The 11,543-nt window shown below is 38.8% G+C and overlaps 1 protein-coding gene across 1 annotated transcript in view; it reads left to right on the forward strand.

Annotated features, from left to right (window-relative positions):
- The window catches only part of Dip2c (disco interacting protein 2 homolog C), a 304,786-nt gene that overhangs the window by 160,133 nt on the left and 133,110 nt on the right, over positions 1 to 11,543 (forward strand). Inside the window, exon 8 of the mRNA XM_033761773.1 lies at positions 7,126 to 7,335. Coding sequence (XP_033617664.1) covers positions 7,126 to 7,335 — 210 coding nt within the window. The remainder of the gene's footprint in view (positions 1 to 7,125; positions 7,336 to 11,543) is intronic.

Here is an 11,543-nt window from a genome sequence, read left to right on the forward strand (position 1 = left end):
AAAAAAAAAAAAAAAAAATATTTTTTGGAACCAGTGTGTGAGTTGCCCAATCTGGGCTGGAACGTGTACTCCTCCTGCCTCTGCCTCCCACAGTGCTGGGATTATAAGCATGTGCTGCCATACCTGCCTTAATCGCTTTTGATAGAATTGATGATTTAAGAAACAATGTGATCAGTTGTGTGTATTTTCTTCTCATATGGAATCCGTCCACAGAGATGATATTGGGTCCCACATGATGAAAGGCCAAACCTTGTTGTATAATTGTCTTTGCAAAACGTAAAGAACATTGCTGGACATGTGAGCTTTAGTGAAATGAAATGTTTCCCCTTTAATTATTTAACTAGCATTTTCATGTACACCGTGCAATACATTTTACAAACTGCAATCAGGAGTCCTAATGATCGCACTACATAGGATAGGTTTTTGCAGTCATAAGTGTCCTCATCATTTCATATTTTTTTATTCACAAGCTATTTCGTGCTTAGCAGTGGTCTGCATATTTATTATTATACTTGAACAAAATCTTGGCTTCATTTTCTCTCGTCTCTTTCCCTTGGTTGCTGTAACAGTTATTAGAATTCATTTCAAGTTTATTCCTCTGCAGAGAAGACCCTTAAGTTTATATTCTCTGCCTAAAATGACTGGTGGCTGACTAGTGTCGTAGTTTCAAGAAAAGATTTAATTATGTTTATTACTGCTAGTCTTCTGTTGAGAAACTTTCCTGTATCTGTTTTTTTTTTTTTTTTCTCCTGGTGTGGGATATAAAACTAGGGGCTTCTGCACTGAGCTATATCCCCAGCCCTTTTTTATTTTTCGTTTTGAGATAGGGCTAAGCTGCTCATGCAACCTGGAGTTTGTGTGTGCCTCAGCCAGAGTGGTGGGATTATAGGCCTGTGTGACCACACTCAGCTCCCTTTAGTGTTTAATGTCCAAAATTACAGAAATAATTTCCCAAACTTCTGCTTCTATCCATAATGTAATAGCTGGTTCCCAGCTAACACATTTAGTATAAATGACTATAAAACTGCAAGAAGCAAACTTGGAGCTGATTTTACACTGTGTGGACCACCAGCAGTACAAGACTGAACCTGAGAGGCTGAATCTGATCATGAAAATTTGTTGTACTTACTTACATATTTTAATTTGGCTACCAAATGGTTTAAAATTACATATAGGGCTTTCATGTCTGTATTGGAAAGCACTGATCTAGGTATTTGATAACAGCAGAAGACGAGAGTAGTATATAGTTATGAATATTCAAGAAATTGACAATATGAAAAAGAACTGAAGGAAAATGTAGTTTTAATGTTTCAACTGAGCAGAGGGACCTGTTTTTTTTCTTTTTTTTTTTTCTAAACAATGGAGATAAGGGAGTTTCAAATTATAAATTTAAGAAGCTTAGAGGTTACTGCTTCATCTCAACAATAGTGAGAAGCTGAACAAAGTGAAAAATTGCTAACTGTAGATCTGTAAGAAAACTAAGGTTACGGGGCAAACTGTAGCCCCCCAAATTGGAAAGATAGATGGATGCATAAGGTAATCATGACCCATGGCAGTACTAGTCCTGCCTGGAAGCAGTGCTGGGCAGTTTCCTAAGTGTTCATTGACACATTACAACCAAGTATGGAGAGGTCTTTGAGCTAAAGTCATGCTGCACTCCATTCTCACTCACACATGAGCTTTACCTTCAGAAGATTAACCAGGATTTCACAGTAAATATCAGAAAAATTCTCACACGTTTCCTGCAGGGAGAAGGAGTATAAAATGTATTGTGCCTATATCCATGGTAGTCAAAATGTTGAAGCCAAAATATAAAGAGAAAATTGTTAAAATCATCAGTAGAAAAATGACCTTATGTATTGGAGAAGTCATTTTAGTGCATAATGACTTATTTGAAGATGAAATACAAGTTAGAGGCAACGGAAAAACGTCATCATCGTCATCTTCGCCAGGGTCTCACTGTGTTGCCCAGGTGAGGCTTGAACTTGGTGATCCTGTTGCCTCAGCCCCCAGAGTGCTGGGATCACAGACATGTGCCACCAGGGCTCAGACATCTGTAAGGGGGATAAAAGCTGTCCATTCATTCCCCGTGAAAATATTCTTTATAAACAAGGGTGAATTAACCCGGAGAAACATGAAAGCCTATAAGCTGTTAGTAGCAGAACTAAACTGTGAACATTCCATGAAATACTGTTAGGTGACTGCACTTTGCTTCTGTATCTTCACGTTTTTGAGATCCACCCATGGCATAGTAGGCATGAGTAGTTATTTCTGTCGAGCTGTATTCTATGAGACAGGGATCTCCCACATGTTGCTTTCCCATTCACCAGTGGATGTCCATCTCTTCACATTGTGTCCATGTTTTGGGCTATTAAAAATGATGTTAGTGTCAGCATTTCTGTGTAGTTCTTGGTGTACACATTAATTTCATTTATCTTGGGTAGATTGCTGGGAGTGGCACTTACTGAGCTTCACTAAAAGTTTTTATGTGGCTTTTACATACTTGTGTGGTTTATATCTAGATGTCCTTCCAAAGCCTGTGTGCTCACAGGTGGTTCTTTTGAAAGGTAATTGTGTCATGGGGTGCTGTAGGTAAATGTGATGCTGGGAGGTCGGGTCTGGTCCAAGAGGTGGGTCGTCTGGAATGTGACCTGATAGGGTGTAACTCTCTCCCAGATTCCTCCCTCCACCTTCTACTTTCTGCCTACATGAGGTGCGGGCAGCTTTCCTCAGCCCAGGCCCTTCTGCTGTGCCACCCACATCCTGCGAGGACTGAAACTTCTAAAATGTGAGCCAAAATAAACCCGCCCTCCTTGAAGTTGTAGATGTTGGGAATTGTCTCAATGACAAGAAAATGGCTGAACAGTATTAGCCATATCATTTCTAGCATGGCTGGCATGGCACCATTTTATACTCCAGCCAGCCGTGTGTAAGCATTCCAGTTTCTCCACATCATCGTCAGCTGCTTTTTCATCTGTGTTCTAATTATAGTCATTCTAGCCGTGAAATAGTGTCTTAGTCACTTTCTCATCACTGGAAGAAAATACCCAACCGCACAACTTAAAGGGAGAGATGTTTATTTTGGCTCAAGCTTCATAAGTTTCAGGCCATGGCCAGCTCCGGTGCAGAAGCCTTGTGGTGGAAGGGCCTGGGTAGAGAGCACACAGCTGATCCCCTCGCAGCCTGGGAGCGGAGAGCCAGGGGAAGGGAAGGGGAGGGAGCTAACACCTTGTAGGTCACAGCCCAGGGACTTGCCTCCTGGGGCCAGACGCTGCCTCTAACAGCCCTTTGTGCTCCAAACTCTTCAGTGGATAAATCCACTCTTCGGGACAGCCCCACCACCACCACTGTGATCCGGTCACTTTCATGTACTCACGCCTCTGTGTGCGTGCGTTTTGGAGACGTTAGAAATCTAAGCCATAACAGTATGCCATTATGGTTTTCATTTTCTTTTCCCTGACAATTAATGGTGCTAAATCTCTTTAAATCTGCTTACTACGCATTTGTAAAAATATGTTAGTGTTTGTTCAGATGTTTTGTCTATTTTATATAGTGAATTATTTGTTGTCTTACTGAGTTTTAAGTGTTTTGTATAGCCCAAATATATATGCTTTTTACAATGTATTGTTTGCAAACTCTGGTTGCCTTTTCATTTCTCAATAGTGTGTTGCAGTAGGTAAAATAATGTATCCCCACAACGATATTCTTATTCTGGTCCCACAGAACTTGTAAAAATGTTTTGTTACTTCATGAAGGAGACTCTACAGGTATAATTCTAGAAGATTTTGAGGTAGAATAGTTATCCCAGATTAATTAGGTAGACCCCCTGTAATAAAGAAAGATCTTCATAACAGAGAGGAGAGAGTTTCAAAAGTTTAAAAAAAAAAAAAAAAAAAGAACTAGAGGTTGAAGAGATACACCCTGAAGAGCGAAGGACTGTGGGCCAAGAATGCAGGTAGGCAAAGAAGGATTTGCCCTTGAGATGTTTGGGAGGACTATCACCCTATCAACACCTTGATTTTGAATTTTTGACTCCAGAACTGTAAAATAATAAATATATGTGTGGTTAGAAAGCCACTATGTTGATGGTGTTATACTAGCTGCAGGAAGATAATAGTCTTTTTGAAATTGGACAGTTTTTTATTTTCATGAAATCTAATTCATCAGTTTTTTTATTTTATGGGTCGTGCTTTTGGGAGTTTTCGAAGCTTTATTTTCTTAGTTCTTTCATTTATCATTGATAACATTTTGAATTATTTGTGTACAGCAGGACATAAGGATCTGAGTGATATTGGGGGTTTCTTTTTATTTTTCTGTTTTTGATGTTTATATTGCCACATTGTTTTTCATTTTGTATTACCAATTGCCACAGGAGCATTTGAAAAGACCATCTCTTTCTAACTGAATCATCTCTGGACCTTTGTCAGAAGTAAACTAGCTATAGATGTAAAACCTTATTTCTGAATTCAGTTTTGTTTCCTCTACATATATGCTGTTCTTGTGCCTTTAATACTACCATCTTCACTAGAACTATTAGGGATTTTTAAAAATTGGATATTTCTTTTTTAAATTGGATTTTTCTTCTCAATTTGTTTTGTTCTCAATTTTTCCAGTTTATTTTGTCTATTGTAGATCTTTTGCCTTTGCAAATTAATTTTAGAATATGCTTTTAATCTCTACAGATAAAGAAAACAGCCTTCTAGGATTTTTATTAAGGATTGCCTTTGATTTATGGGTCAATTTGAGGAAAATTGCCACCTTGACAGTACTGATGTCTAGTCCATGAACATGAATATCTCTTTATTAAATTTGTTTATTGGATCTTTAATTTCTCTTAATGATGCTTCATGGTTTTCAGTATGTACATCTTGCACCTTTTGTTAGATGTAATGTTTTTGTTCACTGTTGTGATTTTTTTGCTGCTGTTGTGAAGAAAATGTCTTAATGTTAAGATTCTTCACTGCTTGTGTTTATCTTTTTATCTTGTATCCTATAGTATTGATGAATTTTTTTAAACAAAATTCACATTTTATTTAGATTGAAATAAACTACAAAATTTTCTTCAAAAAAGCGCAACATTTTCTGTATTATTTCTAAACTACAAAATACTAATTTTGATGAATTTTTTTTAATTCTTGAAAAATTTGGTGGATTCCTGTATTTACATATAGGATCCAGGTCATTTATGAATAATGACATTTTTTTCTAATCTAATGTTTTTATTTCATTAATTATTTTATAGCTAGAACCTCCCAGATTTTATTGAAGTGGTAAGAGGCAACGTCTATGACTTGTTCTGAATCTTAAGAGAAAATGTGTTTAATTTTTTTACTATTAAATATAGTATTAGCTGTGGGTTTTTCTTGAATGTCATTTAAGAAGTTGAGGAAATTTCCTTTAAGTTCTAGTTTGTTGATAATTTTAATATTGAACTGGTCTTAGATTTTATCAGGTATTTTTCTGATAGCTTTTAAGATGCAATTTTACTTCTACAAAAATGCTGTGTAACATTAATTTTTATATATATATATATAATTTTAGTCTCACCACTTGATCATGGTGTATCATCCATTTTATGTGTTACTTGTTTAGTTTGCTGTGGTCTTGTGATGAATTTTTGTATGTTTATCATGAAGGTTATTCTGATGTTTTCTTGTGAAAAGGTAAGGGGAAGTGAAGAATGAAAGATTGGTTGGAAAAGAGTAAAAGGAGACTTTCTAGGGACACGATTATGTTAAGTATGAATATATGGATGTATGCATTTCTCTAAAATCTTATGTCTGAAAATACAAAATGGATAAATTTTATAAAGATTGTATTTTCATAGAAATTGTTCTATCACAAGGCAGACTGGGAGAATTTCCCTAATATTATTGTCACTTTTCTAACAAATTTTTAACAAGTGAACTTGAAATAAATTTTATACAGCATGAGTTAGGTGACAGTGATGACAAATAATGGTGTAGATATTCTTTGTAATCACTGCTGTCTTCTTACAAATCCTGTTTCATACCCTTAGCCCTCATTACTCCTATTCCTGATAAGTGCTCTAGAGCTGCTCGCATGACTTCTTGCTTCCTGGCATCTCTCATAACACACCTTAGTTAGGTAGGGTCCTGAGGGTCATTCTTACGTTGAAGTTTAAAGAGGAAATGTCTCAGTAATGCATTCTTAACTAAAAATTCCCTTGCTGCTAACAAGTTATTTAATGTAAAATGTTTCCATTTGTTTCAGTGGAAAAATTAATGTGTTTTATCTCAGCCCGTGTTATCTAGTTTTCACAGGGAAGTCAACTAAATAATGAGAAAAATTTATAAGAAATGAATATTGTGAAAATAAATAGATTTAGCTTGACAGTAAAATATAATGTGAAAGCTTATGGTATGAAGCAAACGCAGAGGGTACAGGTAGGTGAAGAGGAATTGGGGACCATTCATTATAGAATGCATGCTTCTTTTTATACTGTTTCTTCATCATTGGCTCAGTCTTTATATTCTTGGTATATTGTTTTCATTCTGAGCCTAAAGATAAATTACAGTTCAGGAAAACATTTCAGGACTACTGAAATCTAGAAATAATCATGAAACACGCGAAGGTAGCATGCACATCACATCTTTTGAAATACTTTCCAGTCTATTCACTTGATAGATGTATGCAAAAAAGGGAGAGGCTTCTTATCCCAGCATTCTGAATGGCTCAGGCAGGAGGGATCACAAGTTCAAGCCTGGTCTGGGCAACTTACTGACTTTGAAAGATCCTTTCTCAAGATAATAAAAGGGGCTGAGGCTGCAGGTCAGTGCAGAGGCAGTGGTTCCAATCCCTAGAATTACCCACATGCACTAAATACACAAGCTGGTTCCTTTCTAAACTGTTATGTGAGAGAAATTGTTGTATTTCGGTCCAATATTAAAATGTCAAAATAAATGTTTTATAACATATTCAGGATATTTTGACTATAAAACTCATCGTACTAAAAAAAGGGATGCATTACCTGAAAGGTAATAAAACTTTTCGTGAGTGTTTAAACTAAAATGTCATTGAACAGTTAGCAGCTTTATGGATAGACGTTGACTTGTGGTATTTGTTCACTGCGGTAGATAGCAGATCTCATCTCTTTCCGTGTAGATACCTCTTCTGGCTCAGAAGATGAAGGCTCGGTGCAGGGTGATTCCCAAGGAACCCCCACCTCCAGCCAAGGCAGCATCAACATGGAGCACTGGATCAGCCAGGCCATTCATGGCTCCACCACGTCTACCACCTCCTCCTCGTCCACCCAGAGTGGAGGCAGCGGGGCTGCTCACAGGCTGGCTGACGTCATGGCCCAGACACACATAGGTGAGCACCCTTGGCAGGGTGGGGTCTGCACCTTTCCGTATCTGACTCACTGTGACGAAACAAGCACTGAGTGTCTATTTGCTTGTTCTGTTTGTATTCTGGCCATCGGAGCTGCCTGATGGTCGTCACCCACCACCCCTCTGATTCCTGGGGTGATTTGGCTGTACTGTTTTCTGATACTCCTGCTTGTTTGCCTTTGCTATTCTAATCTCTCCCACAGGTGGAAATTAATGTGCTGTCTCTTCATAAAGGTTTCCAGTCTTGTTCTTGAGGGAATCATGCAGCCCTATCATGTGTTTCTGTCTCCCTCCTGCAAAACTGTGCTTCTCAATAACATTTGAGTATCACTGATACACAAAATAGGGAATTTTAAAGTAGAGTTACATTACACTGGGACTTATTTGAGGATGTTGGGAGACTTACTACTATTTTCAGCTGTAGTTACTTAAATACCTTATGTTCTTCATGCTTCTTGGTGTATAGGATTTATAATAAGGCAGAGCTTCTGAATTAGAAAAAGCATGAAATTAGGAAGTGTTGAGATGTTTTCTAACAGTGCAGAGAAGGAGATGGAGAAAGCCATCAGAGGAGAGAGCCGGAGCCTGTTGGATGAGTGAGTGACTGTATGAAATATGGGTCCTGTTAAACATTGTTCATGTCTGCTTGGGCCCATGTGCCTTGCACTTACTATACCCAGGCTAGACCTTATGTGGAGGGGGAAGTAGAGCCCTAGTCTGTTCTTATCCGTTCTCCACTGTTGATTAAAGATGTTTAAACCTTTCAGTAATAAAAGGTTTTCATAAGGTAAACGAACTTGCACAAATTATGGTTCAGTATGATCTATTAAAATAATGTAGAGGAAAGGTCAGGCTCAGAGAGGCTGGTGCAGACTGTGTTGTTATCATTCGGGGAGCATGAGACACAAATGGAGACCTTTCAGCCACATCTGCTCTACTGTAGGGACACCTGGTGACTGCAGTGCTCCATCTCAGCAAGCAGTAAAGGCAATTAATGACTTATCTACACCAAAGTTCTATCAGTTGCCCGGTGTTCATTTCTAGATCCATAACCACTTGATGGACGGGCAAAGTAGTTTCAGACTGACATTGGAAATCTTAGCCTTATTCACACTCACTGAAAAAAAGCATCAGCCTTCTTGTGTACAGAATCAGACATTTTGTCTGATGTCGAGAGAGCAGGATCAGGGCTCGGTTCCTCCATTAACAAGTACTGAAATCTCAAAGTCACTTCTGCTTTTGATTTGTGGTAAAAAATAATGGGAAAATAATTTCTTGTCCTTGTACCTCTTAAAGCAGTTGTGAGGAATATTCTTAAGTTTTAAAGTAATACTCAAATGTATAGTGGCATCGTTTCAGGTGAACGTATTTTCAGGGCCACTTGTGCTGGTTAATGTAAGCTAATAACCTCATTTCAAATCACAGTAAGTTAGACAACTGAACAGGAGTGCGTCACCATTAAATATTTTTGGCAGTAAAATTTCTCAGGATTGTGGCTGAGGCTCTGGGAGCTCTACCTTGTACTGGAGCAAGGCAGTCAGGCACCTCTGCTACATGCAGATGTTCATATGCTCTGATTTGGTTCACTTTTAAAGAGGTTCTCAGAATCTTACCAAGAGGAATGAACATGGATTTGGAACACATTAATTGCTGCATTTGGCTTTTCCTTTGTGAGTTTACACTTGGAATCCTGGAGGAAATTACAGCCTGGAGAATTAAATTTATCCCAACTATAAAAGGTTGCATTACTCATGTACATCAAGGCTCATTGCAACCTAAATATAATCCTGCAGTGTGTGACATTTCAGTAATTTCTCATTTGGCACAAAGATAAGTTCCTAGAATATCTGTGAGTTTTCTATAAGTATGAAAAAGAACACTTTTTAAGGAAAGAAAGTAGTGACAAAATAATAAAACCTGACAAGAAGAGGAGAATTAAAATATTTCATTCCCGTAGCAAAACAATAGAAGTAAAATATCAGAGTTAGCAGCATGTGACCTTTTGCTGAGATTATCAGAATCCTAGGAACAAGGTAGTATAGTATGGGTGTGCAGGTAGCTGGGTGTTTGAAAGAGCTCAGGACGAAATAAACACCCCAGTCCCATTTGCTAAGTATTTTACCTGGAGACTATAAGGACTTCTTTGGCCCACAGGGGAGAGAAGCTAAGGAGTTGAACATAGATCTTCTCCAAGGCAGGCTATTCTTCTCCAGTCCACAAGTTTCATTATGTCAACATTTAAGAAGGGAGATCTCCCATCTGTCTCAGTAGATAAGCTGGTTTAGCCAAGGATGTAAAATCCCATTCTAGATTATTGTTTCTTTTTCTCTGCCTTGACTTGCTGTGCATCTGGCAAGGTCTGCACGTGACTGCCATTCTCAGAGCACTGTCAGGGAAAGGCTCCATCCTGGGATGCTGAGATCTGAGAAGGTGTAAACTGGTAATTCCAGAAAGTCAGCCCTGCTGTTCTGCCAGCTTCCTGGGTCACAGTGCGATGGGATACAGTGCAGGCCCACCTTCTCTGTTGAGAAACTGAAGAGCTTTTCATCACTGACAGAACTAACTTAGGAAGAACCTTAAACCAATTAGAAATACAGGGATTTATGTTCCGAAGTAATTTAGCAGTGTCAAAAGTTAAGGAGCATCACTAGTAGACTTGATGGACTGCTCTTACACTTCAGGAGATGTATTTTTAAAAAGTGTTCAGAGTCAAATGTTATAGAAATTATTTAGCAGAAAGGAATGGAGGAATTGTGACAGTATTTAAATATATTCCTAAACTAAGAAATAAGAACAAAGCAGAATAGATAGCATTATTGTTATTGCTGAGTCAAACTTTGTACATATAGGATGTTAGATTTTTATATAAACATTTCCCTTTTGTTTTTAATCTCGAAATACATCGTTAAGGTCTCCATAATCTTTTGTTCATGGACTCACCTGGTGACATCACAGTATGTATTGGGGGACATGTTTTCATTAACCAGATAGTCCTAGCAATAATTGCCATTTCTAGAGAGTTTTACGATTTGGTTGACATTGATGTTGTTTTCAGTTGTTTATATTAGCCACCAAATTCTCATCAGATTTCTTACATCTGCTCCTGCTACATACTTGTTACGTGATTAGGAGTCTGGCAGTTGTACACTCTGACTCTAGAATCCACTTTACCCACGCATTTGTGCCAGAGGGTCTGAATGGCTGCCGTTGTGAAATATTATCCTCATTTATTTATATGTAATTACCTAAAGTATTGCCAATACTTTGAAACATTTACAGTCTTAAAATATCCCCTACAGATTGAAATTGGTGATGTTGACAGTCTTGCTACTTAACACTTAGGGCTGGGATCTCCTGCTGTGGCTCACCTCTCTCGGCTGGAGCATTCTTGCAGCTAGAGGTTTATAATTTTAGAGCAGCTCGGCAAGCTTTTCTTACAAAGGGCTGGAAAGAAGCTATTTCAAGCTCCATGTGGTCCGCATGGACCCTTTTGGAGCGCTTCAGCTCTGCTGTCCTTGTACAAAAATGGCCCACAGATAATAGGTATAGATGAGCATAATAAATAAATAAAACCTTAATTATAAAAATAGGTTGCAGACAAGGGACTGTCTATAGCCAGCAACTTTGAGTTTTAAACTACTCTATTAAAAAAGTTGGCAGAAAGTCAGTAGATTTTACATGAGATAACAGCAGGTCGGACCGTCTCTCCTCGCAGTGACACACGATGTGGCTGCTCAGTTTCTGCCCTATTTTTCTGTACCCACTGACTATATCCCCCCAGCCCCCATGCCTGCCACAAGTTCAGAAGGCCACCTCATTGCTGGCCTTATCCATTTTCGTGTCCTGCCGTGGAGTCTTTCACAGTGCCCCATGTTTCATGTTGCCTCTGGAGCACTTACAGGTCAGCCTCAGCCTGTGCCCTGAAATCAGCCTGTCTACCAAGGCCTCCTTGGCTGTCACATCAGCCAAGGGAATGAGGCTCCCATATTTCCAGGGTAAGTTCAGATTTCAACTGTCGTTGTTCTCTCAGCCACAAGTCTTGGGCAGATCGCATGAGTCTGGAAGTCCTCCTCCTGCACCTCCCTCTGTGCTGCCTGGCCCGTTCCAGGCCTTCTGCTTGCCTCTAGGACTCTCACACATCTCTCTCTCTCTCCTCTCTCTCCTCTCTCTCCTCTCTCTCCTCTCTCCCTC

This window comes from Fukomys damarensis, unplaced genomic scaffold, assembly GCF_012274545.1.
Source record: "Fukomys damarensis isolate Sample0158 unplaced genomic scaffold, DMR_v1.0_HiC HiC_scaffold_10, whole genome shotgun sequence".
Taxonomy (NCBI): domain Eukaryota; kingdom Metazoa; phylum Chordata; class Mammalia; order Rodentia; family Bathyergidae; genus Fukomys; species Fukomys damarensis.